The 25,246-nt window shown below is 44.3% G+C and overlaps 1 protein-coding gene across 2 annotated transcripts in view; it reads left to right on the forward strand.

The window, feature by feature from the left end:
* rsrc1 (arginine/serine-rich coiled-coil 1) overlaps window positions 1-25,246 on the forward strand; it is a 187,033-nt gene that overhangs the window by 139,099 nt on the left and 22,688 nt on the right. For both annotated transcript variants that reach the window (XM_036962128.2, XM_036962129.2), the window contains one exon: window positions 18,717-18,785. In XM_036962128.2, coding sequence (XP_036818023.2) covers window positions 18,717-18,785 — 69 coding nt within the window. The remainder of the gene's footprint in view (window positions 1-18,716; window positions 18,786-25,246) is intronic.

Raw genomic sequence — 25,246 nt, forward strand, 5'->3', positions numbered from 1 at the left:
GAGGTGTGTGTGGATGAGTAGGTGTGTGTGTATTTTGGATGTAGAGAGTGGGGTGCAGGTGGTGGACCTGAGCCTCAGGACCTAAACCAAAGAACCGATGGTTCACCCAAAAACTTCTGCTTGACTCTGCCACCCACTTCACTGAATATATCAAATTTAACATCGGTGCAGTTTCCCGTTGATGATTAACAAAAGCAACTACAATAATTTCAGCATAAACAATTCTGTCCATAATGAATTATTCATTAGATTAAAATATAGACGTGTAATTGCTTTATGAGTTGGTTGTTTTATAAATTAAGTTGATTAAACGGAAGCCCTTTAGCAGGTGGGCCGGATTGAATTTTTCTGGAATGATTAATATGCCTAGTCGGTCATATCTAACATTCTCATTATCACTAAAGTGGTATTACCTCACAATTACAGCAAGTCAACACTCCATTTCATAATGCAATTACAGACAATTCAACAAGTCAGCTGAAAATGAAACCCAGGGTTCCTTGATAATTGTGGCTATTAAACACAGTGTAGGGAAATGAGTGTGCACACTGAGTGCTACTGGTTAAGTGTTAGAGGGTGCTTTATAGGCCTAGTGGCAGCTACTGTGGCTGCTGTATAGATGACGTGTGTTACCAGGTGAAATGGGGACTGGTACAGCATTAGGAGGGTACGCCTAAATGTTAGCTCAGTAGAGGTTTACTGGAAGTTTCAAGTTTTATTAGAAATGTATGAAGGCATTAGTAGTAAGAGAATGTTGCTGTGTATGAGTAGGTTTTGTAAAAAATATCAAAATAAGAAAACAGTAGCCTACTTGGAAATGAACTGTTGCAAGCATCATGCTCTGATCAACTGAGCCCTTAAAATAACAATGTACATGGAAAGTATGTGTGTTATTTTCCTTGGGTGTTAAAAACATGTCTGACGTTGTTGGCTATGTTAAACAGGAGAAGTCACCAAGAATGATGCTAGTTAATGTATTCTTCCTGCTCTGTCTACATCCCAAATGGCACCCTATTCCCCACATAGTGCCCTACTATTGACCAGAGCGCTATGGGAATTGCCTCTGTAACCACGCCCTTTTCCCAGAATCCTCCTGAAACGTTGTGACCTGAGTTCCACGCTACAATTTTCACACGGTCCACACTCGCATTCAGCCAGGCACACACACACACACACACACGCCCGCGCGCACACAGACGCACACCCTCCCCACACACGCGCCTAAAAAGTTTCCATATCTCACTCCAGAGCTAATGTAAGTGGGGAAGAGACTCCAAACCACTCAATTAGAAGCAAAGGGCTTAGATCAAGGGGAGGAGGGAGTGTCTGAGTGTGCCTGTAGTTTACAGAGTCATTGTCTCAGCGTGAATTACAGGCCAGCTGTCCACCCTGCCCTGGCCCACTCCCAAAAAGGTCTCCGGACCTATCATTAACATTACCTGGGCCAGGTAACTTTGTCCCTCTGAATGTTTTGAAATCGAGATTTAAAAATGTTCGAGTTCGGGAATGCTTTTCAGAAGTGTATAGTAGTAGCCTTTTAACCTTGTTCAGGATAATTCACTGGTTTGCTGCATCATGACAGTAGTTCTCCGCTGGCATCTGTCTTGATTTACCTGTTTTTTAAGTTACTAGCTGATCAAGTCGGGGCAATAAAACGAGGCAGAGTGTAGAGTAGTTTCAAATGGAAAGCCAAACTAAGCCTATATCCAAACAAAACCCTGCGAATTAGACGGGCTGAGGCGGCCATGGCTCGTGCTAGCTACGCCAGCCAAGGCCAAGGAACGCAAAGGCTGCTCCACCAAATAAAATGAAGGGGGTGTTCTTTTAATTGCGTTGAACAAAACAACAGGGGCTAAGTAATGGGTTTTTAAATCGAAGCACATTTGGAGGGAATTGTGTAACGCCCTGTGTGGGTGTGGAGCAGGAAAGCACAGAGACGGCTGGAGTGGGCGGCATTGTGCGGCGAGAACAAAAGGCGAAAAGTTGGCACACAGAGGAGCCTGCCAGAGCTCTGGAATGAAGCACTGCGGCTAATTACCGACACACATTGTGCATTTGGAGGTAAGGCCACAAAAAGTGGATAAAGATTAATTTCATACCTCATCCGCCTCGCTTGGGAGAGACAGAGGAACAAATTCACTAAATTGAAAAAGCGACTGAGCGGATATGGCAGATCAGAAGGAGTCAAGGCTCTGAGTGTTACTACAATACCTTTGTGGCAAGGCCTCCTTCTATCCCTTCCTTTGTCCCCTCCTTTTCTTTCAATCACCTTGACTTTTCTCTTTTTCTCTCTCCCTCACGCTCCAGCTCTCTCCACCGGCCTTTCCTAGAGGCAAGTGGGAGTCGGGGAGAGATGGAGAAGCTGGAGCCTGGCTCCCAGTGCCCAGCGATGTGGTCTGAGCAGTGGGCCGGTGGGGTGTCTGGTAGTGGAATGACTCCTGTAGGTTGGCCCTCAGCCTGTGGTTGGAAGCTCTCTGTTGGGAGAGGCAGTGTTCAGAGGAGGGTCAAGCTAATCGAGCTGCAGTCTTAGACATAGTCTTTAAATGAACCTATAAGGGACGAGAGAGAAATGTCCTCAAACACTGTGATGCTGAGTGGGATGGCATCAGCTCTTATACAGCACCGGCCAAGAAAGGGAGACCAGGAGTTGTTAGTGTTTTTATTTCTAGTTTTCAGAAAGAGTTCTAACATCTCTTTTCATGTTTGCCATGCGTCAGTCCAGAGCATCCAAACTTCTGGTCTGCATATTTCATTTTTTTTTTATATAGCTTTTTTCTAATTTGACGAGGGTTGGAAAATCATCTGTCATCCACAAAAACCGTGGCAGGCCGGGGTGTGTGTGTGTGTGTGTGTGTTTTAATGTTATTTTCCTGTAGAGGAGGCTTGGTGAGCGTACGGCCGCGATTTGGAGATGAAAGACGTAGAATCATCCCGATTCCTGCCCTGCCACTGAACCACTCAAATTCCCTGACAAAGCTGTCAAGCCTCATTTTGCCTCTAACTGCCAGAGTAAACTTGGTCTGCCATTTGCAATAAACAAGAGTTGAGGCAAAAAGCACCCATTTCAGTCCATGTCAAACCCCACTGACTTAACCTTTTGAGTGTGTTTGTAAACAAACATTTTTTTTGTATCGCTGCATTTATTCATTATTTACTCCCATTTGTTGCTCAAAAGGAGGAGAGAGATAGAAGTCAACCCAGATGGAGCCGTTTAAAGGCCCATCCGTAGTTTGCAGCAGCCGCCCGCAAATTAGATTAGTTTGAAAGTTTGTGTACATTTGATCCGATTGTTCTCATGTTTGGCGAACGTGTCAAATCAGCGGGCGCTTTTTAACGAGCTGTAAAACGAGGCTGGTTGTTGCTGTAATGATGGCGAAGGCTCAGACCGGCATTCTCATGTTGTGCCCGTTACACGGTATGGAAACACCCGATACTGCACTGCTGAGGAGCAGCAAGGCGAGACGGGTGCACATCGCATACCGAAATGCAGCCGGCTAAATTGCAAGAGGCACAAATAAATACTTAAAACCTTTTGCGCGATGTGAAATGAATGGCTGTTACATGCTCAAAAACCGGACTGATGTACTCATCATAGTTGGCCAGCTATGACGTTATGTCATTACCTCTGTAAGGTGTTTTGAAACCAAAGGGAGCTCTCCAAGGAGTTTAATTGTTGAGTCTCTCTTGAGGGTGATCGTGAGGATAAACAACACAGTGTCTAGTTTGATTTCTGTCCAGCAGTTCCTCCACTGGTGTGAGAGGAGGAAGAAGGCTCTCCTCCCTGTCCGTCCGTCCGTCTGTCTATATGTCTGGCTGTTCTTTCATTGTGTGGAGACCCCCAGGGGGAGCTGTACCTGAGAACAGCATAAGTCTGCCTGCTGCACGGACACTCCTTGCATCAGCCTGGGTCGTGTTCATTAGGGCACGCAACTGAAAGTTTTGCCGCGGAACGCGAAGAGTAGCATCTCTTATTGGACAGGTGCACGTTGTAACCCCCTGTTTCAGTCTGGATTCCTTCTGTTTGGTGCCTAATGAACACAACCCTGGGCTGGGTTGGCTACAGAGAACCAACATGGTTACAGAACATGCTTACTGCCCTAATTAGGACATTGTAGATTTTTTTCTCCAGTCGGTACAGTTTTTTTTTTGTAACCATATTAGAAGATCTCCAATATAAGATGTGTTCCCTTTTCTCCCTCTGTATCGTATTGTACCTCACTCCTCCTTCCACCTATATCATCCTCCCATCCCATCTCTGTGCGCACTGCGCAGAGGAAAAAGAATGAAAGTGCTCGGCTTGGCCGTAATATTTTTGCCCGGCATGTTAATTTTAAAGTCAAAGGGGCAGCTCCCTTTTCATCATGGCGGAGGCAGTGGGAATATTCAGCGCGCTGCAGATGTTCATGAATAATGTCTACGTCCAAACCCCTGGCGCGGGGGAAAGGAGGGAGGACGAGAGAGGAAAGGGGGGCCGAGGAGGGTGAGTGGGGAGCCGGGGCCAGATGAATTACACGTAGGGGGGATCTGACAGGCGACTCCGAAGCTTTGTGATCATTCCAAAGTTCTAATAATCTCTCTCACCTTCTCCATCTCCCCTGTAATGAAAGAGAATAGGTGATTGCACCTCGGGCTATGTTCCCCGGTTAATGACTCCTCCAAAGGCAGAAATCGGCCAAGGGGAAAAATGAACTTTGAATGAGCGGCGAATTGGCTCTGACAGTGGGATAGACCGTGACACAGATTCTGTAGCAAAACAGACGTGGGCCTAATTGATTATCAATATTTTAAGCAAAGTGGTGAAAATAAGCATTAAGAGATGAGACGGGAGAGAGAAGGGGGTTTGCTTGGGTGCCTTAGAGGAGGGGCTCATTTCTACCGCTTTCTCTCTCTCTCTCCCTGGCCGGTCCTCTCTCTGCCCTGCTCTCTCATTATTTCTCTCTTATTGTTTCACTCTTCTTATCTCTCTGTGTAAAATAAGAACTATACCTAGATAGCTGTATTTTTCTTTCTCATACCTGATCGGGCTAGGCAAAACCCATCTCTCTCGCTATCGTTAGAAAGCTCTTCTAATGATGTGTTCTGTCTCTCTGCTCCCTTCTCTATTTTAGCCTGTAGTGTTCAGTGGAGCGTCTTGTCCTTGCTGTTTGTAGTCCAGGGGCCACGTCCACATCCTCATCTCTCTCCTTCTCCAGAGGGGGCTTTGGACACACACACACACACACACACACACACACACACACACACACACACACACACACACACAGACACACACAGACACACACAGACACACACAGAGACACACACACACACAGAGACACACACACACACACACACACACACACACACACACACACACAGACACACAGACACACACAGGCCCAGAGGACCACCAAGTCTCCACCTCCTTTGTCCTCCATGTTTGTTATCTGATATCAACAGTCTTGCTGAGCCCTATTGAGACTACACCGGGCCTGGGTCTCCCTCTTTTCTCTTTCTAAGTGGCCGCCCTCCTGATTCGCCTTGTGTCGGCCGGCCGATTAGCGCCCAGAGTTTGCGTTTCATGTGCGGGGGTTCGGCTCAAGCTGCAAGCCTCCCTCTTCTCGCCCACTCAGTCACAATGAGATCCTGCGCTGTCTGTCAGCGCGGAAACCCAGCCTATTATTCTCCATTCATCACATCAGCACTCTCACCACACGGCGAGTCAGGAACACACACCCTGCTACACACTCATATACTTCCCACTACACCCACACACCATGCGCACACACCCTTCCCCACCCATGTGCACAATGACAATATGCATACACACACGCTGATACTCTACCACAGACACACGCACATACTCACAGACACATTCTTAGTGGAAATACACAAGAATACTTCGACACCCCATCCTTAAAAATAAACACAGCATGTTAGACATGCATTGTGTGCCCCCCCGACCCCTCCCTCCATCCCTCCTAAATCCCAGCAGTGGACCAGTTCAAAGAGGCAGTCTCCTGCCACAGCAGGAGGAGAGAGAGCAGCATAGCGGAAGGAGAGGCGAGAGGGAGAGCAGCATAGGGGTAGAGGGGGAGAGAGAGATACACCAAGGGAGCAAGAAAAGGGCAGAGGAGAGTGACGAAGAGACCTGGTCAGGGTGAGGGTGGAGGGATGGAGGGGGAGAGGTGTCATCCAGTGTCCCAGCCCTCGTGAATATTTCACTCTGATATCTGCATTATGTATTTTCTTCATGAAGCCCTTTCAGGACCTTGTCTATATTTTCTAGTGTTTGTCAAGGCACTTCTATGTACTCTGTTTGGCATAGTGGTAGTGAACTCTGGTTGGCTGTTCAATAGTAAGTGTTTATGTTTTTAACCTCAGGGCTATGTACGGTCCACAAGGTCATCTCACCCTGACCCCAACCTGACTGCGAGAGGCCTGTGATCCTCCATGCCTTTCCCATAAGCCCTTTTTTCTGACTGAAGGTGTTGGCCCCCGTACCCTAAATGGCAGCGGTGAAACTGTGGAATTATGGGAAAGCTTCGCTCTTTGGTTTGGGAGAGGAAGGTTGTGGGCCTGCTGTGCTGAACCACACATGCACATACACACACACAATATTCACTCTCCTGCTCCTGCACCCACATGAAGTGAGCCCCCTAGCCTTGCTGTGGAAGGTTCTGGCCCCAGGATAGGAGACTAGGACCTTCGCCCATGCATGGGGGGGACGTGTGCCTAGGCAACTGGGTGCTCAGGGACCTGGGAGGTCCATGGTGTAGCTGGGTGGGTGAAGACCTGCTGTGGCCCAGGACAGGGGCCTCCACCACCCCAGGATCCTCACCTCATCTCTGGGCACAGAGAGCAGCTCCAACAGCCCATAAACAAACAGCAGCATAGTCCACTGGAACTCTTAACTGGTCCTGAATAAAAGCAGGCAAAGCAGAGCCTAAGATGTCTCATGTGGAAAATGAAAACTAGCCTTTACCGTCTCTCTACCAAGCTGTTGACCTTAAACCTCATGATTCATTCTGATTATTCAGTAGAAAATCATCTGTGGTCTCACACATTTTCTCATTTGGAAATGTGTTGTCTGATTCCAAGATCGGTGAAAACTGGCTTCTCTGCACCCCTCATATCACCCCCCCAACTCCCCTCCTACTCGCAGCTTGATTGGCATCTGTTGAAAACCTTGGGTGAAAGAGAGAACGAACGGCTCCTCCTCATCACCTCAAATTGTTTTGAATTAATTGGATTTCTCATCAGCCTGAAGAACTCTGCTTTTATTTCAAGCCTCCTCAGTGAGACGAGTGTAATTTCTCTGATTGTGCCTCTTCCCCTCCCGTAGTCCGACAGTCAGCCTGCGTCCCAAATGGCACCATATTCCCTATATTGTACAAAACTTTTGACCAGGGGCCCATAGGCACCCTATTCTCTATGTAGGGCACTACTGTTAGCAACACCCACCCGTAGCACGCGCTCCAGCAGGTATATTCCGGCGCCGACAGAGATGGCCGCCTCGCTTCGCGTTCCTAGGAAACTATGCAGTTTTTTGTTTTTTTACGTGTTATTTCTTACATTAGTACCCCAGGTCATCTTAGGTTTCATTACATACAGTCGAGAAGAACTACTGAATATAAGATCAGCGTCAACTCACCATCAGTACTACCAAGAATATGTTTTTCGCGATGGGGATCCTGTGTTCTGCCTTACAAACAGGACAACGGAGTGGATTCCATGCAGCGACCCAAAAAAAAAACAACTCCGAAAAAGAGGGAAACGAGGCGGTCTTCTGGTCAGACTCCGGAGACGGGCACATCGTGCACCACTCCCTAGCATTCTTCTTGCCAATGTCCAGTCTCTTGACAACAAGGTTGATGAAATCCGAGCAAGGGTAGCATTCCAGAGGGACATCAGAGACTGTAACGTTCTTTGCTTCACGGAAACGTGGCTCACTGGAGAGACTCTATCCGAAGCGGTGCAGCCAACGGGTTTCTCCACGCATCGCGCAGACAGAAACAAACATATTTCTGGTAAGAAGAGGGGCGGGGGCGTATACCTTATGACTAACGTGACATGGTGTGATGAAAGAAACATACAGGAACTCAAATCCTTCTGTTCACCTGATTTAGAATTCCTCACAATCAAATGTAGACCGCATTACCTACCAAGAGAATTCTCTTCGATTATAATCACAGCCGTATATATCCCCCCCAAGCAGACACATCGATGGCTCTGAACGAACTTTATTTAACTCTTTGCAAACTGGAAACCATTCATCCGGAGGCTGCATTCATTGTAGCTGGGGATTTTAACAAGGCTAATCTGAAAACAAGACTCCCTAAATTTTATCAGCATATCGATTGCGCAACCAGGGGTGGAAAGACCTTGGATCATTGTTACTCTAACTTCCGCGACGCATATAAGGCCCTGCCCCGCCCCCCTTTCGGAAAAGCTGACCACGACTCCATTTTGTTGATCCCTGCCTACAGACAGAAACTAAAACAAGAGGCTCCCACGCTGAGGTCTGTCCAACGCTGGTCCGACCAAGCTGACTCCACACTCCAAGACTGCTTCCACCACGTGGACTGGGACATGTTTCGTATTGCGTCAGACAACAACATTGACGAATACGCTGATTCGGTGTGTGAGTTCATTAGAATGTGCGTTGAAGATGTCGTTCCCATAGCAACGATTAAAACATTCCCTAACCAGAAACCGTGGATTGATGGCAGCATTCGCGTGAAACTGAAAGCGCGAACCACTGCTTTTAATCAGGGCAAGGTGTCTGGTAACATGACCGAATACAAACAGTGCAGCTATTCCCTCCGCAAGGCTATCAAACAAGCTAAGCGTCAGTACAGAGACAAAGTAGAATCTCAATTCAACGGCTCAGACACAAGAGGCATGTGGCAGGGTCTACAGTCAATCACGGACTACAGGAAGAAATCCAGCCCAGTCACGGACCAGGATGTCCTGCTCCCAGGCAGACTAAATAACTTTTTTGCCCGCTTTGAGGACAATACAGTGCCACTGACACGGCCTGCAACGAAAACATGCGGTCTCTCCTTCACTGCAGCCGAGGTGAGTAAGACATTTAAACGTGTTAACCCTCGCAAGGCTGCAGGCCCAGACGGCATCCCCAGCCGCGCCCTCAGAGCATGCGCAGACCAGCTGGCCGGTGTGTTTACGGACATATTCAATCAATCCCTATACCAGTCTGCTGTTCCCACATGCTTCAAGAGGGCCACCATTGTTCCTGTTCCCAAGAAAGCTAAGGTAACTGAGCTAAACGACTACCGCCCCGTAGCACTCACTTCCGTCATCATGAAGTGCTTTGAGAGACTAGTCAAGGACCATATCACCTCCACCCTACCTGACACCCTAGACCCACTCCAATTTGCTTACCGCCCAAATAGGTCCACAGATGATGCAATCTCAACCACACTGCACACCGCCCTAACCCATCTGGACAAGAGGAATACCTATGTGAGAATGCTGTTCATTGACTACAGCTCGGCATTCAACACCATAGTACCCTCCAAGCTCGTCATCAAGCTTGAGACCCTGGGTCTCGACCCCGCCCTGTGCAACTGGGTACTGGACTTCCTGACGGGCCGCCCCCAGGTGGTGAGGGTAGGCAACAACATCTCCTCCCCGCTGATCCTCAACACTGGGGCCCCACAAGGGTGCGTTCTGAGCCCTCTCCTGTACTCCCTGTTCACCCACGACTGCGTGGCCACGCACGCCTCCAACTCAATCATCAAGTTTGCGGACGACACAACAGTGGTAGGCTTGATTACCAACAACGACGAGACGGCCTACAGGGAGGAGGTGAGGGCCCTCGGAGTGTGGTGTCAGGAAAATAACCTCACACTCAACGTCAACAAAACTAAGGAGATGATTGTGGACTTCAGGAAACAGCAGAGGGAACACCCCCCTATCCACATCGATGGAACAGTAGTGGAGAGGGTAGCAAGTTTTAAGTTCCTCGGCATACACATCACAGACAAACTGAATTGGTCCACTCACACAGACAGCATTGTGAAGAAGGCGCAGCAGCGCCTCTTCAACCTCAGGAGGCTGAAGAAATTTGGCTTGTCACCAAAAGCACTCACAAACTTCTACAGATGCACAATCGAGAGCATCCTGGCGGGCTGTATCACCGCCTGGTACGGCAACTGCTCCGCCCTCAACCGTAAGGCTCTCCAGAGGGTGGTGAGGTCTGCACAACGCATCACCGGGGGCAAACTACCTGCCCTCCAGGACACCTACACCACCCGATGTCACAGGAAGGCCATAAAGATCATCAAGGACATCAACCACCCGAGCCACTGCCTGTTCACCCCGCTATCATCCAGAAGGCGAGGTCAGTACAGGTGCATCAAAGCTGGGACCGAGAGACTGAAAAACAGCTTCTATCTCAAGGCCATCAGACTGTTAAACAGCCACCACTAACATTGAGTGGCTGCTGCCAACACACTGACACTGACTCAACTCCAGCCACTTTAATAATGGGAATTGATGGGAAATGATGTAAATATATCACTAGCCACTTTAAACAATGCTACCTTATATAATGTTACTTACCCTACATTATTCATCTCATATGCATACGTATGTATATACTGTACTCTATATCATCGACTGTATCCTTATGTAATACATGTATCACTAGCCACTTTAACTATGCCACTTTGTTTACATACTCATCTCATATGTATATACTGTACTCGATACCATCTACTGTATCTTGCCTATGCTGCTCTGTACCATCACTCATTCATATATCCTTATGTACATATTCTTTATCCCCTTACACTGTGTACAAGACAGTAGTTTTGGAATTGTTAGTTAGATTACTTGTTGGTTATTACTGCATTGTCGGAACTAGAAGCACAAGCATTTCGCTACACTCGCATTAACATCTGCTAACCATGTGTATGTGACAAATAAAATTTGATTTGATTTGATATTTCACTGGTCATCCCCAAAGACAACACTTAGTTTGGCCGCCTTTCCTTCCAGTTCTCTGCTGCCAATGACTGGAGCGAATTGCAAAAATGAAGCTGGAGAATTACATCTCCCTCACTAACTTTAAGAATCAGCTGTCAGAGCAGCGTACCGATCAGTGAACATGTCCAATCTGTAAATAGCGCACCCAACTACCTCATCCCCATTACCCTTTTGCACCCCAGTATCTCTACTTGCACATCATCATCTGCACATCTATCACTCCAGTGTTAATGCTAAATTGTAATTATTTTGCCTCTATGGCCTGTTTATTGCTTTACCTCTCTACTCTTCTACATTTGCACACACTGTATATAGATTTTTAACAACAAAAAACAATATTGTGTAATTGACTGTACGTTTGTTTATGTGTAACTGCTTTGCTTTATCTTGGCCAGGTGGCAGTTGTAGATGAGAACCTGTTCTCAACTGGCCTACCTGTTTAAATAAAGGTGAAATAAACTGTTGTGCACTAGGGTGATCCATCATCAGGATGGGATAGAACCAGTGTGTAGCCTCGTAATTGAAGCTTTTTCGAAGAATATAGCAGGAAACACAGGGAATAAAGCAGCCTCTGAGACGATTGTCAATGAATAATTGATTGAATTGGTAAGATATCTCGTTCTAATTGTTTTGTTTGTTAATATTTTATGGGCCGTCATTACATTCTCTTGATAGTAGATCGGAGGCCACGGCTGAATGGCAGGCCGTGTAGTTAGTTTGGTGTCTCTGCCCTCCCTTATCAGGGGTGTATTCACTTGGAACCGAACAAAATCAAACAGGGCGAAACAGGGAGTGACCTCCCTGAATTTGTCCAATTAAAACTCGTGTTTTTTAGTTCAAAACGTTTGCTGTTGTGAAAAATGTTGCTACAGTGTGCACTAATGAATACATCCCAGGTTTTTTGTTCAAACTTTCTATTTACTATAGAAAACATGAAGTCACTGTTTCAGTGTATTTTTGTCCATAATTGTCTGTGTATTATTGTAAATACATTTTTATCATGCTTCTCTACCCACCTATTGTTCAACTGTTCAATTAAATTAAAGCACCAGCCTGATTCCCCTGTTCAAAATTATGCCTTACAAGGTGTACATGAACTGGTTTTAATAGGACTACATGCACTTAAGCCCATCTGCACGTACACACCCACACACAGGCCTCTGGTAATTCTCATCTGTTACTATGGCACACAGTATCCTGTGCCACCTAGTGGCAGATAGTGGCAGTGCCCTGGTGAGAAACACTTCACCTTCTGCCCTCATTATTCCTAACTGTGACGCCACATGCATTCTAGTGCTAAAGGAAGCCTAGAGAGGCCGCAAGGGTTCAATTTCATTTAACGGCTGATAATTTTATCCTTTCATCCTATTCACTTAAATCTGTCTCTCCTCTCGTCTCCTGGCCTGTGGACGGCTGGATGGATGGATGTGTGTGCGTGTGTGTACGTATGTGTGTCTGCATTGTGCAGGTTGCCTGGCTGTGGCGCACTGTAAAGTGCATTCCTGATTCAATGGGACATTTCTCCAATCGCGCAGTGCTGCTGCTAATATTATGTTTGTCGTTGGGCGTAAGGTTGATTTATCATGCTTCCTCTCCTCCTGACATTCAGATTCACTTTGATTGGCGGGTGGATAACAGGAACCCCCCTTCTACTCTCCATACACACACACATACGCACCCACGAACACAAACACACATTCTGTAAACGCACATACACACATTCACATACAGTACAAACACACTCACCAACATACAGCACATACACACACACATACATACTAGTGATGCGCAGATTGACTTATAACCCGCAGTTCCCGCGGTTATATCTGCGGGGCGGGCGAGTTTCGGGTCATAAAAATATTGTGTTGAATTAAGTAGAAACAATGCATAAAAAAATCCATAAATGTATAATTCTTGTGCAATTCATATCTATAGGCTACGTTGAGGTTTTTCTTTAATAATGTTTTATCTGGTGTTAGTGCCTAAGCTTTAGGGCCAACTGTACTCACGCCAAATACACGCCAAATGCTTTTGAGCAGAAAAAGTTAACTTCGATCCACTGAGGGAAAAAGGACAATGTTTGAGTTTAATTCAATAAGAGAAAAGCTGCGAAATAGAGAGTTGAAAATAAAGAGAAGGGAGGTCCTGAACAGTAGCTTAATGCTTGGGAAAGATGTTGTGTGATGATTGTGAGGTGCTACATAAATTCGACAGTCACAAGACGGGGACTTCATATATGGCACGTCAAGGGAACTGTCCCTAAACGTCTTTGCTGCGAGAGAGAAGCCGAGATGAAAGAAGAAACTTTACAGATGTCAGCTAGATTAAAGCTTTCATTCTATCGCTGTATGACATATTTTCAGGTGAACAAGGGTTGATTTAGTCTTCTAGGGCAGGGGGTGTCACTCATTCCATGGAGGGCTTGGTGTCTGCTGATTTTTTTCTTTTTTTCTTTCAATTAAGACCTGGGTTATTAGCAATTGCGGGCGAACAAACAGCTGACCCACGCATCACTAACACACACACACACCCCTACCCACACATCCATAACATGTTGAGGAGTGGGTAATAGTCAGAAGTTTTTTTTGCACCTCTATTTCAGTCAGAACAGTGCTTCTCTACGTTTTTCTATCTCACTGTTTTCCATTTTGGTTTGATACTATTTGCTTACTGTTAGTCTTTGTTGTTCCGCAAAACTTATTGAGCTGTGTCAGTAGACCAGAGGTTCTGTTTGCATTTCCTGGGGGTTCTTCGAGTGGAGTCTGTAGTGTGTAAATGAGCTCTTCCTCCAGGCTACTCCCTCGCACAATCCACTCTATCTATTCCCCTCCGTCCACTCCATTGTTTGCGTTAACGTCTCTGTGCATCCCAAATGGCACCCTATTCCCTATTTAGTGCACTACTTTTGACAGGGGCCCGTAGGAGATCCCACGGGGCTCTGGTCAAAAGTAGTGCACTACATTGTGCATGGGGTGCCATTTCGGACACAGATCATGTCTCGACGTGGCTTAGCTATAGGTGTTTGGGTGATGTGAATGGGATGTTAGAGGGGGTAATAGAGAGAGAGCCCTGTTGAGGGAAAGTGATGGATGGTGTTCCCATCTGATTAGTTAGTCAGTGTAGATCAGTCTAAAAACCCTTCCCTCTCCCCCTCCTTACACCACGACCTCCACCGCCATCACTACCAGCAGTAGTAGTATGATGCATCCTAAAAGGCACCCTATTCCCTATGTAGTGCACTACTTTGGGGCTCTGATCAAAATGAGTGCACTACGAAGGGAATAGGATGCCATTATGATACAGACTTAGTAGTAGTAAAACCCCTGCTTCTGGGTTGAAAGGGGAGCGAGCGCCTGATGGACCAGTGATCTTACGAACGAGAGGGAAATGCAGAGTAGACTAGCGGGGTGTGAGGGGGGCAAGGGTTGTTCCCCCATGGACCGGACTTCTCTAAGGGGGTGGGGGCTGGATGGGGATAGAGGTGTGTGTGAGGCACACAGGCAGGCAGGGAAGCGTAGCCTGTGTCTGTCTGCCCTCGGTGGGCGCAGTGCTCTAAAGCGGAGCCCCTTTTCCTCACACGGGGGTGTTTGATTTTGATATTCTGGCTTGAGTAATTAATCACAGAGGAGCAGGATGAGTGTTGTTTGGTTTGATTGAGAGGCCTGAGGCTGAAGGGGAGAGAGAAAGAAAGAGAGAGCGCTGGTGCTCAGGGATGGATGGATGTGATGGAGGAGAATAGGTAGAGTTGGGTGTTTTTGTTGGAGTAGGAGTGTGTGTGTGGTGGGGGGGGGGGGGGCTATGCCTCTGAGTCATGCTCTAAGGGAGATTTTCTCTGCCAGTTTTATTTTATTTTTTTTTCACCTTTATTTAACCAGGTAGGCCACAAGTTCTCATTTACACGTGAAACCTGGCCAAGATAAAGCAAAGCAGTGAGACAAAAACAACAACACAGAGTTGCACATGGGATAAACAAATGTACAGTCAATAACACAATAGAAAAATCTATGTACAGTGTGTGCAAATATAGTAAGATTAGGGAGGTAAGGCAATAAATAGGCCATGGAGGCAAAATAATTACAATTTTGCATTAACACTGGAGTGATAGATGTGCAGATGATGGTGTGCAAGTAGAGATTCTGGGGTGCAAAAGAGCAAAAAAATATGTAACAATATGGGGATGATGTGGTTCAGTGTGCTATTTACAGATGGGCTGTGTACAGGTACAGTGATCAGTCAGCTGCTCTGACAGCTGATGCTTAAAGTTAGTGAGGGAGATATGTCTCCAGAAGCTGGAGTGATTTTTGCAATTCGTTCTAGTCATTGGCAGCAGAGAACTGTAAGGAAAGGTGGTCAAAGCAGGTGTTGGCTTTGGGGATGACCAGTGAAATATACCTGCTGGAGCGCATGCAAACGGTGAGCTGAGATAAGGCGGAGCTTTACCGAGCAAAGACTTAATAGATGACCTGGAGCCAGTGGGTCTGGTGACGAATATGTAGCGATGGCTAGCCGATGAGAGCATACAGGTCACAGTGGTGGGTGGTATATGGGGCTTTGGTGACAAAACAGATGGCACTGTGATAGACTACATCCAATTTGCTGAGTAGAGTGTTGGAGGCTATTTTGTAAATGACATCGTCGAGGATCAGTAGGACAGTCAGTTTTACGAGGGTATGTTTGGCAGCATGAGTGAAGGATGCTTTGTTGGGAAATAGGAAGCCAATTCTAAATTTAATCTTGGATTGGAGATGCTTAATGTGAGTCTGGAAGGAGAGTTTACAGTCTAACCAGACACCTAGGTATTTGTAGTTGTCCACATATTCTAAGTCAGAACCGTCCAGAGTGGTGATGCTGGTCAGACGGGCGGGTGCGGGCACCAATCGGTTTAGTTTTACTAGCATTTTAAAGCAGTTGGAGGAAGGAGTGTTATATGGCATTGAAGGAGGTTTGTTAACATAGTGTCCATAGAGTGAGTAACCGTCTTAATAACGGTAACCTCCAACCTCACACACACAAAACCAATTTTCCTGTGTGTCTGTCTCTAATACAACGAACATGCTTCTCTATCACACACATTGTGCCTTTCTTTTTTTGCCTGTGTCAAATAACACAGGTGTTTGAAGGTATTCAAGGTACGTGTCTTCCTCGCATAAACCAGAATAAGAACAGACTGATTTGAATCCCCCTCTCATATACCTAGAATCCACTTCCTCTACTTACTACACCGCTAAAAACATGTCATAGCCAACGCTGTTTATTGTTCGCCATAATGAAATGCTTAAGAGAAATTGATGCGCCGAGACACAACATTTGAGTGGGCTGCCGCATCTCTCTCAGGCAATTCATCAGCGATGACTCGGTTCCTTCACTCGGGCGATTTCCCCCAATAATGAAGATGTTAGCCGAGATTAAAAAAGATAGTGCCGAGAATGGCAGGGCTATCAATACGGCCTGTAAATTAATTACGTTTCTGTTGCAGTATATCATTTATTTCAAAGCATTAACGTCTCCGAGGGGCCATTGGGCTTTATTGCTATCTTACTAGTTGATGAGTGAGCGGTGTAAAATTGAGTCTGCAATAACATTACACTTAATGAGTTTAAACTTTTCCAAAACAGAGAGGGGAGAGGAGAACACTGTACTCGAGAACTAATTTGAAATGAATGTGGGTGTACTGTGTTTGTTTGTGAGTGCATACAGTATGTGGAAGTAGAGCGAACAGGTCTTTGTGTGACTGCATATGGATGGACTAGGGGTGTTTTTGCGCCCGCGTGCTAGTGTGTTTACACACACCGATGCACGCCATAAGTTGTGCCCTCTTCCTGTGACTCCTCGACTCCTCGGCTGCCGTTTTTGTTTAGTAATTGCCGTAGACAAAACGGCTGTCACACTAGTGCCACGGCTGCTTAACTCAACAGCCACAGTCTGATGTGACTGACGCTCTGCCTCTTTAGCACAATGACTTAGCTCCAAATGGCTTCTAACTTCCCTAATCCCGCCAAGTTACCACCTCCCTTCCATCACCACTAGCCACAGAGTGAGGCAGACGGGGGTAAGTGAGACAGATAAGAGAGGTGAAAAAAGACTGAAAGAAGTGAGACAGTGAAGAGTGATTTGTCATTTATTTTCTGTTTCCCCCCTCCAGCCCTTTACTTGGTTCTCTTATCCTTCTGCTTTGCACACTTCCTCCCTGTTTCTGTTTCTCACCCTCCCTTCCTCTCTTCTCTCTCTTCTCTCACTTCTCTCTCTCTCTTCTCTCTTCTCTCTCTCTTTCTCTCTCTCTTTCTCTCTTTTTCTCTTTCTCTCTTTTTCGCTCTCTTTTTATCTCTCTCTTTCTCTCTCTCTCTTTCTCTCTCCCTCTCTCTTTTCTCTCTCTCTCTCCGTCTCTCCAGTATACTGCTCGGGGCGATAGCACAAAATCAAACTGTTTATCAATCTCTCATCTCCGCTCTGCCTCCAGGGGATTCTGCCCCCACAAACAATGAAAGTCGGGCCTCACAACGGAGCCAGATCCTATTTAATTACATCAATAAGGAGAGCTACTGGAAAACATTAGTACAACCTTAATACAAGCTTACCACGCCACTGTTATATAGCCAGCACACTGGTAATGGACACTCATAAACAACAGCATACACACGGCCAGATATACGCAATATGAATAGATTATGGGGAATATCTGTCAGCGTATAGAGAACAATATTGGCAGTATATCTCTTCGTCTATTAGAGACTCCAGTTCATCGTTGCCTTCCTGACAATTCTATGATGGGGACTTTGATTAAATTAGGTCATAATAAAACAAAGTGTTGGGGATGGCAGAAGTCTTTCACTTCATTTACACTTCATTCTGTCTTGGCTGGAAGGAGGGGATGAGAATTGTGGGCTCTGTTGAAATCCAATTGTGATTATATGTGTAATTGCAGCTCGGGAGCCCCGGGGCCTACAGAGCTATGTAGCGACGCCGGGTCTATGTTTCATTCAAATCATCATCGAGGAACGGAGAGACCAGGAGAGAATAATACAAAAAAATGCCATGCAGGCCCCGCCTGCTGCATCCAATTCCGTCCTCCTCCTCTTCTCTGGCTGGATTAGCCGCAGCTCGTTAGCGTGCTAAAATGTAATAATGCAAACATCAGGTGGAATTGGGCCGGCTCCATTATCAGCCTACAAGATGGATGATGTGCATGGGGCGCCACACAAGGGGGCCGGAGGGGCGAGGGGGCTGCAATTTAGATTCAATAAACTAGCAAACCAAGAGGCCCCCCCAGATCTGATTTATCTCTTACTCTACAGCCAGTCGCTTTTTCTGAGCTGATTTCCTATTACTACGCTGGGAGAACAATTCATTGGGATAATGCGCAGGCCAAAGCAGAGCCTGGGTGGCCCCTGAGACCGTAAGAAACCAGATCGGGGAGATGGGTTAATAGGTTTAAGAGGAACGATAAGCAATTAAATCTAAGGCCCGAGTTCAGTTATTAAATTCAAGAGTGAGATATTAAACCTAAAGAGTTAGGTGGGTTATTCAACATAAGACTAAGCTAGCTAGGTCTCTATATTAAAAGTGAGAGAGGTTATCGTGTTTATCGGGTTAGGGAACAACAGAGAAAACACTACAACACTTGATACAAATACACTGCTAAGCGACGTGTGCTGGTTATGTTGTTGCTACAAGAGATAAAGAAATGTGCTATTTGCTCTGCTCATGGGGGTTTCTTTCTCTTCCAGCTAAAACCGATGAGGTGCTGAAAGCCAAGGAGAGGAAGGACGAGGAGGCCAAGAAGATGAAGTTGGAAGGTGAGCCTGGTCAATGTTATCAGTTTAGTAGTGGAGGTGGTACTATAGAGGTGGGCTGTGTAGCATGATGTATTAGAGTACACATAATCAATGTTCCCTAAAACAAAAATGTGGCACTGAGCAAATTTCAGAACACTGTAAGTTACAGTTTTAACAGTGGCCAAGTAGGTTATTGTGGCTATTTGATCATAATGTAGGCCTACCAGAGTGGCCTACCATTAAAAACAATGGAGAAAATGCATCCCTTAAAATGTTATCATGGAAATAGCGGTTCTATCATGCAGCCTACAGTAGCAGCCAATGTGTGGCGTTCAATATAGGCCTACATTTCATGAGACTTTTTTTTGTTTTAAACATACAGGGCTTGACACTAACCTGTTTATACACTTGTACTTCAGACAAGGAGGTGAATGAAAATGTTGTTGTGTTTGATGCAAGAAACCACTTTACAAAAGAAAATGTATTATTATTCCCATACCATTATTACAGAGAATCAGACAAATTATGCTACCCTCTGCCTATTGGCTACTTAGCATATCCAAGCCTGTTTCAAAATAAAACACTGCCCCTTTAAGACAAAAAAAAAAGCTCTTTACCTGACTTGCTTTTCAAAGATGTCTAAAACTGTACATGTTTTGTGCTCTTGTAGGAAGCAATCACTCTCCTATTGCTGACTACAAATGATCTTTAACTGGGCTAATAACTCACTAACTAGCAAAGGATATGAACTAAATGTGCACACATGCAGCTCTCGCTTTGATCTCAAAACAAGTTCATCTACTCCCGACCACAGCTGTAAACACAGTCCAGTTCAAAGTAAATGGCACAGATCCAAGTATGACAATGGTCTATTTGCATACAGGCCTACTGCATCTCTACTTGGTTATGCTGCACATGTCTGTGTAGAGTATGGGCTGAGCTCTGCGCAATAGAATCCTACTCCGATGCGTTCAGTCTATAACAAAATCTCTTGCATAGTTTTTGTTCCGGTATGTTGTGTTGAAAGTGGCTAATATTGCGTTGATTTTATCACTATTGCCACAGTAAAGGGATACATTGATAGTGTTAACTAACTAAGAGACAACTAGAAAGTTGAAGTTCAATCTAGTGCTTCTCTCCGTGGGCTGATATTTCTTCTGCGGGGCAGTCCCTGGGGAACTGCGTGGCACTGCCCGTACATGCGCGCAGTTTAGAGGGAACATTGCCCATAATGCTCTGTGTAACATCAATTTATACTGGGTTTGTGTAGCTGAGTGGTGGTGACAGACGGATGGGCAGGCAGATGGGCAGGCAGACAGACCTGCTGGCGTACAGGCAGAAAGACAGACAGGCTGAACAGTGAGCAATTGGCCAACTTCTTCAGTCTTCACTTACAATGCCTTCAGAAACTATTCACACCCCTTGACTTTTTCCACATTTTGTTGTTACAAAGTGGGATTAAAACAGATTTCATTGTCATTTTTTTTGTCAACGAGCTACACAAAATAGTCTGTCAAATTGGAAGAAAAATCTGAACATTTGTAAAAAAATTAAATAAAAAAATGAACAGTTTTACACTAATATATCTTGATTAGGAAAGTATTCCACCCCAGTACGTTACAATCACCTTTGGCAGCAATTACAGCCGTGAGTCTTTCCAGGTAAATCTCTAAGAGCTTTCCACACCTGGATTGTGAAACATTTGCCCATTATTCTTTTCAAAATTCTTCAAGTCCTGTCAAATTGGTTGTTGATACTTGCTAGACAACCATTTTCAGGTCTTGCCTTATATTTTCAAGCAGATTTAAGTCAAAACTGTAACTTGGCCACTCAGGAACATTCACTGTCTTCTTGGTAAGTAACTCCAGTGTAGATTTGGCCTTGTGTTATAGGTTATTGTCCTGCTGAAAGGTGAATTCATCTTCCAGTGTCTGGTGGAAAGCAAACTGAACCAGGTTTTCCTCTAGGAAAACACCATGCTGCCATGTTGTGCTGTCTTATGTCTCTCTTTATGTAGTGTTGTGGTGTCTGTCTTGTTGTGATGTGTGTGTTGTCCTACTGTATGTTTTTATTTTTAATCCCAGCCCCCGTCCCTGCAGGAGGCCTTTTGCCTTTTGGTAAGCCGTCATTGTAAATAAGAATTTGTTCTTAACTGACTTGCCTAATTAAATAAAGGTTTAATAAAATAAATACAAAATCACCCGGCGAGTGAACACGCTTTTTTAGATCAGTTCAGATCAGAGTGTCGCAGGTGCACATTTCTTGTTATTCTTTGCTAGTTAGCAAGTTATTAGCCCAGTTATAGATAAGTATAGTACCGCAATGGGTAGTTACTGCTTCCTACAAGAGCAAAAAACGTGTAGGCTACATTTCAATTAGTCTTTGAAAAAAACAGTCAGGTATAAAGCTTATGTCTATTTCGAGACAGGCTTGAATATGCAAATAAGTCAATAGGCAGAGGGGTCGCCTACATCGTCTAAGTCTCTGTATGGTAATAATGATACATTTTATTTTGTAAAGTGGTTTCTTGCATCATACAACGCAATGCAATTTACACTCACCTATTTGGCCCATGGTGTTACAGACCAAGTATAAAATCATTAATTCATGTCAAGCCCTTCATAATGCAAAAACATTTTTAAAAGTTGAATACTATGTAGGCCTGCATTGAACACCTCATATAAGCTACTGGAGGATATATCATAGAAATCAAAAGCTATTTACATTTGAAAATGTTATGGGATTTGCTCCATTGGTTTTGTTGGTAGGCTTACATTATGCTCAAATAGCCACACAAGCCTTTTGTGTACTGTCTAAAACTGTAAGGGTACAACCTCAGTGATCACTATAAATGCGCTGGGAGTTGCACAGAATTTGCACAAAATTCTTGCAAGGTTCAGGTTTCCGCTCACTAGACCAAACATTTGTTCAGTGCACCCAGAGAATTTGAGGGAACATTGCTCATAACATGATGCAACCACCACTATGCTTGAAAATATGGAGAGTGGGAATGAGTAATATGTTTGTGGCAAATCCAATACAACACTTTGTATTCAGGACAAAAAGGGAATTGCTTTGCCAAAGTTTTTTCCAGCAATACTTTAGTGCCTTGTTGCAAATAAGATGCATTTAAAAATATATATTTGTAGTCTGTATAGGCTTCCTTCTTTTCACTCTGTCAATTAGGTTAGTATTGTGGAGTAACTACTATGTTGTTGATCCATCCTCAGTTTACTCCTATCACAAACATTAAACTGTAACTGTTTTAAAATCACAATTGGCCTCATGGTGAAGCCCTGAGCGTTTACCTTGAACGGTTTCCTGAACTTATTTAGGCTTGCCATAACAAAGGGTTTGAATACTTATTGACTCAAGACATTTCAGCTTTTCATTTGAAATTCATTTGTAAAATTTTCAAAAAACTAAATTCAACTTTGACTTTATGGAGTATTGTGTGTAGGCCAGTAACATAACATCTCAATTGAATCCATTTTAGATTCAGGCTGTAACACCACAAAATGTTGAAAAGTCGAGGGATGTGAATACTTTCTGAATGCACTATAACTAACTATATGAAGGCTACAATTGAGATTTGCCATACATTTGTGATAGGAACCTGTTACTTAAAACAACCTAAACTCACATTGGACATAGTTAAACACTCCAGCTACACTACTCATTCCAGGGTTTTTCTTTATTTTTACTATTTTCTACATTGTAGAATAATAGTGGACATCAAAACTATGAAATAACACGTATGGAATCATGTAGTAACCAAAAAAGTGTTAAACAAATAAACATTTATTTTATATTCTTCAAAGTAGCCACCCTTTGTCTAGATGACAGCTTTGCACAGTCTTGGCATTCTCTCAACCAGCTTCATGAGATAGTCACCTGAAATGCATTTCAATTAACAGGTGTGCCTTGTTAAAAGCTAATTTGTGGAATTTCTGTCCTTAATGTGTTTGTGACAAAGTACGGGTGGTATACAGAAGATAGCCCTATTTGGTAAAATACCAAGTCCATATAATGGCAAGAACAGCTTAAATAAGCAAGGAGAGACGACAGTCCATCTTTTAAGACATGAAGGTCAGTCAATATGGAACATTTCTTCAATCTTTGAAAGTTTCTTCAAGTGCAGTTGCAAAAACCATCAAGCGCTATGAAGAAACTGGCTATCATGAGAACTGCCACAGGAAAGGAAGACCCAGAGTTACCTCTGCTGCAGAGGATAAGTTCATTACAGTTAACTGCACCTCAGATTGCAGCACAAATAAATGCTTCACAGAGTTCGAGTAACAGACACATCTCAACATCAACTGTTCAGAAGAGACTGCGTGAATCAGGCCTTCATGGTCAAATTGCTGCAAAGAAACCACACAGTACCAGTCAAAAGTTTGGACACACAAAGGTTTTTCTTTATTTTTACTATATATATATATATATGTGTGTGTGTGTGTGTGTGTGTGTGTGTACATACACACACACTACTGTTAAAACGTTTGGGGTCATTTAGAAATGTCCTTGTTTTTGAAAGAAAAGCACATGTTTTGTCCATTAAAATAACATCAAATTGATCAGAAATACAGTGTAGACATTAATGTTTCATGAGATTAAATAAAAGATCCCAGAAATGTTTCATACGGACAAAAAGCATATATCTCTAAAATGTTCTGCACATATTTGGTTACATTTACATTAAGCATTTCTCCTTTGCCAAGATAATCCATCCACCTGACAGGTGTGGCATATAAAGAAGCTGATTAAACAGCATGATCGTTACACAGGTGCACCTTGTACTGGGGACAATAAAAGGTCACACAACACAATGCCACAGATGTCTCAAGTTTTGAGGGAGCGTGCAAATGGCATGCTGACTACAGGAATGTTCCACCAGAGCTGTTGCCAGATAATTAAGCCGCCTACAACGTCATTTTAGAAAATTTGGCAGTAAGTCCAACCGGCCTCACAACCACAGACCACGTGTAACTATGCCACCCCAGGACCTCCACATCCGGCTTCTTCACCTGCTGGATCTTCTGAGACCAGCCAACCAGAATATTTCGGTCTGTAATAAAAAATGTAAATAACATTATTATGAATAGTACTAACAACAATAGATGTTTTTTTCATTGGCCAAGGGATCCGTGGAATAAGTTACGAGTGTGTAATAAAATACAATGTATGTTCTTAACCCTAGGCTAAATGGGCCTGGGAGGCTCACAGTGATATTGATATCCACAGTACTCTACCAATTATAAAATATTCAACTCAATACTTATTGCATTCCTAAATTATTATTATTTTATTACACATCAATGCATTGTTAAGCTTTGCTGTAAAGTTTTCTCAGACTCATGGGAAAATGTGTAGAATTGCAGGGCATTATTTTTAAATCTGCAACAACAAAAAATCGCTCTGCCTCATAACAAAATGTATAGAATTACAGGAAATTAGCTTGAAAACGGCTACATTTTCTTTCCTATGCGAATAGGCGGCCTTTAAAATGTTCCTTCCCTGGGCCCGAGACTTGACTTCACTCAAGTTGTGTTCTGATTATGAGGGGTTCCCTGATTAATTTTCTATCACAGAAGGGGTCCCCGGCCCCAAAAAGTTTGAGAACCCCTGACATAGGGAATAAGGTGCCATTTGGGAAGCAGACAGCATTTCCACAGACATTTTCAAGTAAAGTCAGGAGAAATTTGCTATGGAGCAAAAAGTGCTAGCGGTAAAACAAAAAAAAGGATGGGATAATGAAATTAAGTCAGTCCTGTCCTGGTGTTGGCCTGAAATGAATGACAAAATGTCAGGGTGCAGGTGGTGATGGCTTTGTGTATGTGCGTGTTTGTGCTTCCATCTGTGTACGTGTGCGGACGTAGCTAGAATTGAATTCATTCGATTTCGTACATACCTACCTATACAATGTCTTTCAGAAACAAGCTATTTCATGGCTTTACACCACACACACATACTGAAAACTTCCAGATTGCTGAAGATGTTCAGTGTTATTATTGTCGAGTTGTGTTACATGACATGTTACTAGTGTCTTTACTTGGCTATGTGTTGCACCACATCCATCCTGGAGAGTAATTCAAGGGGTTTGGTAAGAGTGGGAAACTGCATGACCTTTAAAGTTTGGTGACCTTTTAGCCAAATGAAAGCCCGGCCATCAGAAATTAATTAGCCCTGCAAACCTACTCTGGTCTTTTCTCCGTTGGCAGCGAGGACATAAATTAAATCGCTCTCTCTGTTTCGCTCATTTTTTGGTCTGTCATTTTCTCATTCTATTTTTCATTTCTCTTGCTGCGCCGTCCCTCTCCTTCCCCATCTCTCTCTCTCTCTCTCTCTCTCTCTCTCTCAGTGGAGACATTGGCAAAGTGTTGAGTAAGTGTGTGGCTCCAGGCTACGGTGCCGAGCTCCCAGTCAAGTAGGTTTCTTAAGCAGAGTTCACGCTGTAATCTCGCCTTTTTTCGAATCAATTG

Source organism: Oncorhynchus mykiss, chromosome 24 (genome assembly GCF_057628025.1).
Source record: "Oncorhynchus mykiss isolate SJ-2025 chromosome 24, ASM5762802v1, whole genome shotgun sequence".
NCBI lineage: Eukaryota > Metazoa > Chordata > Actinopteri > Salmoniformes > Salmonidae > Oncorhynchus > Oncorhynchus mykiss.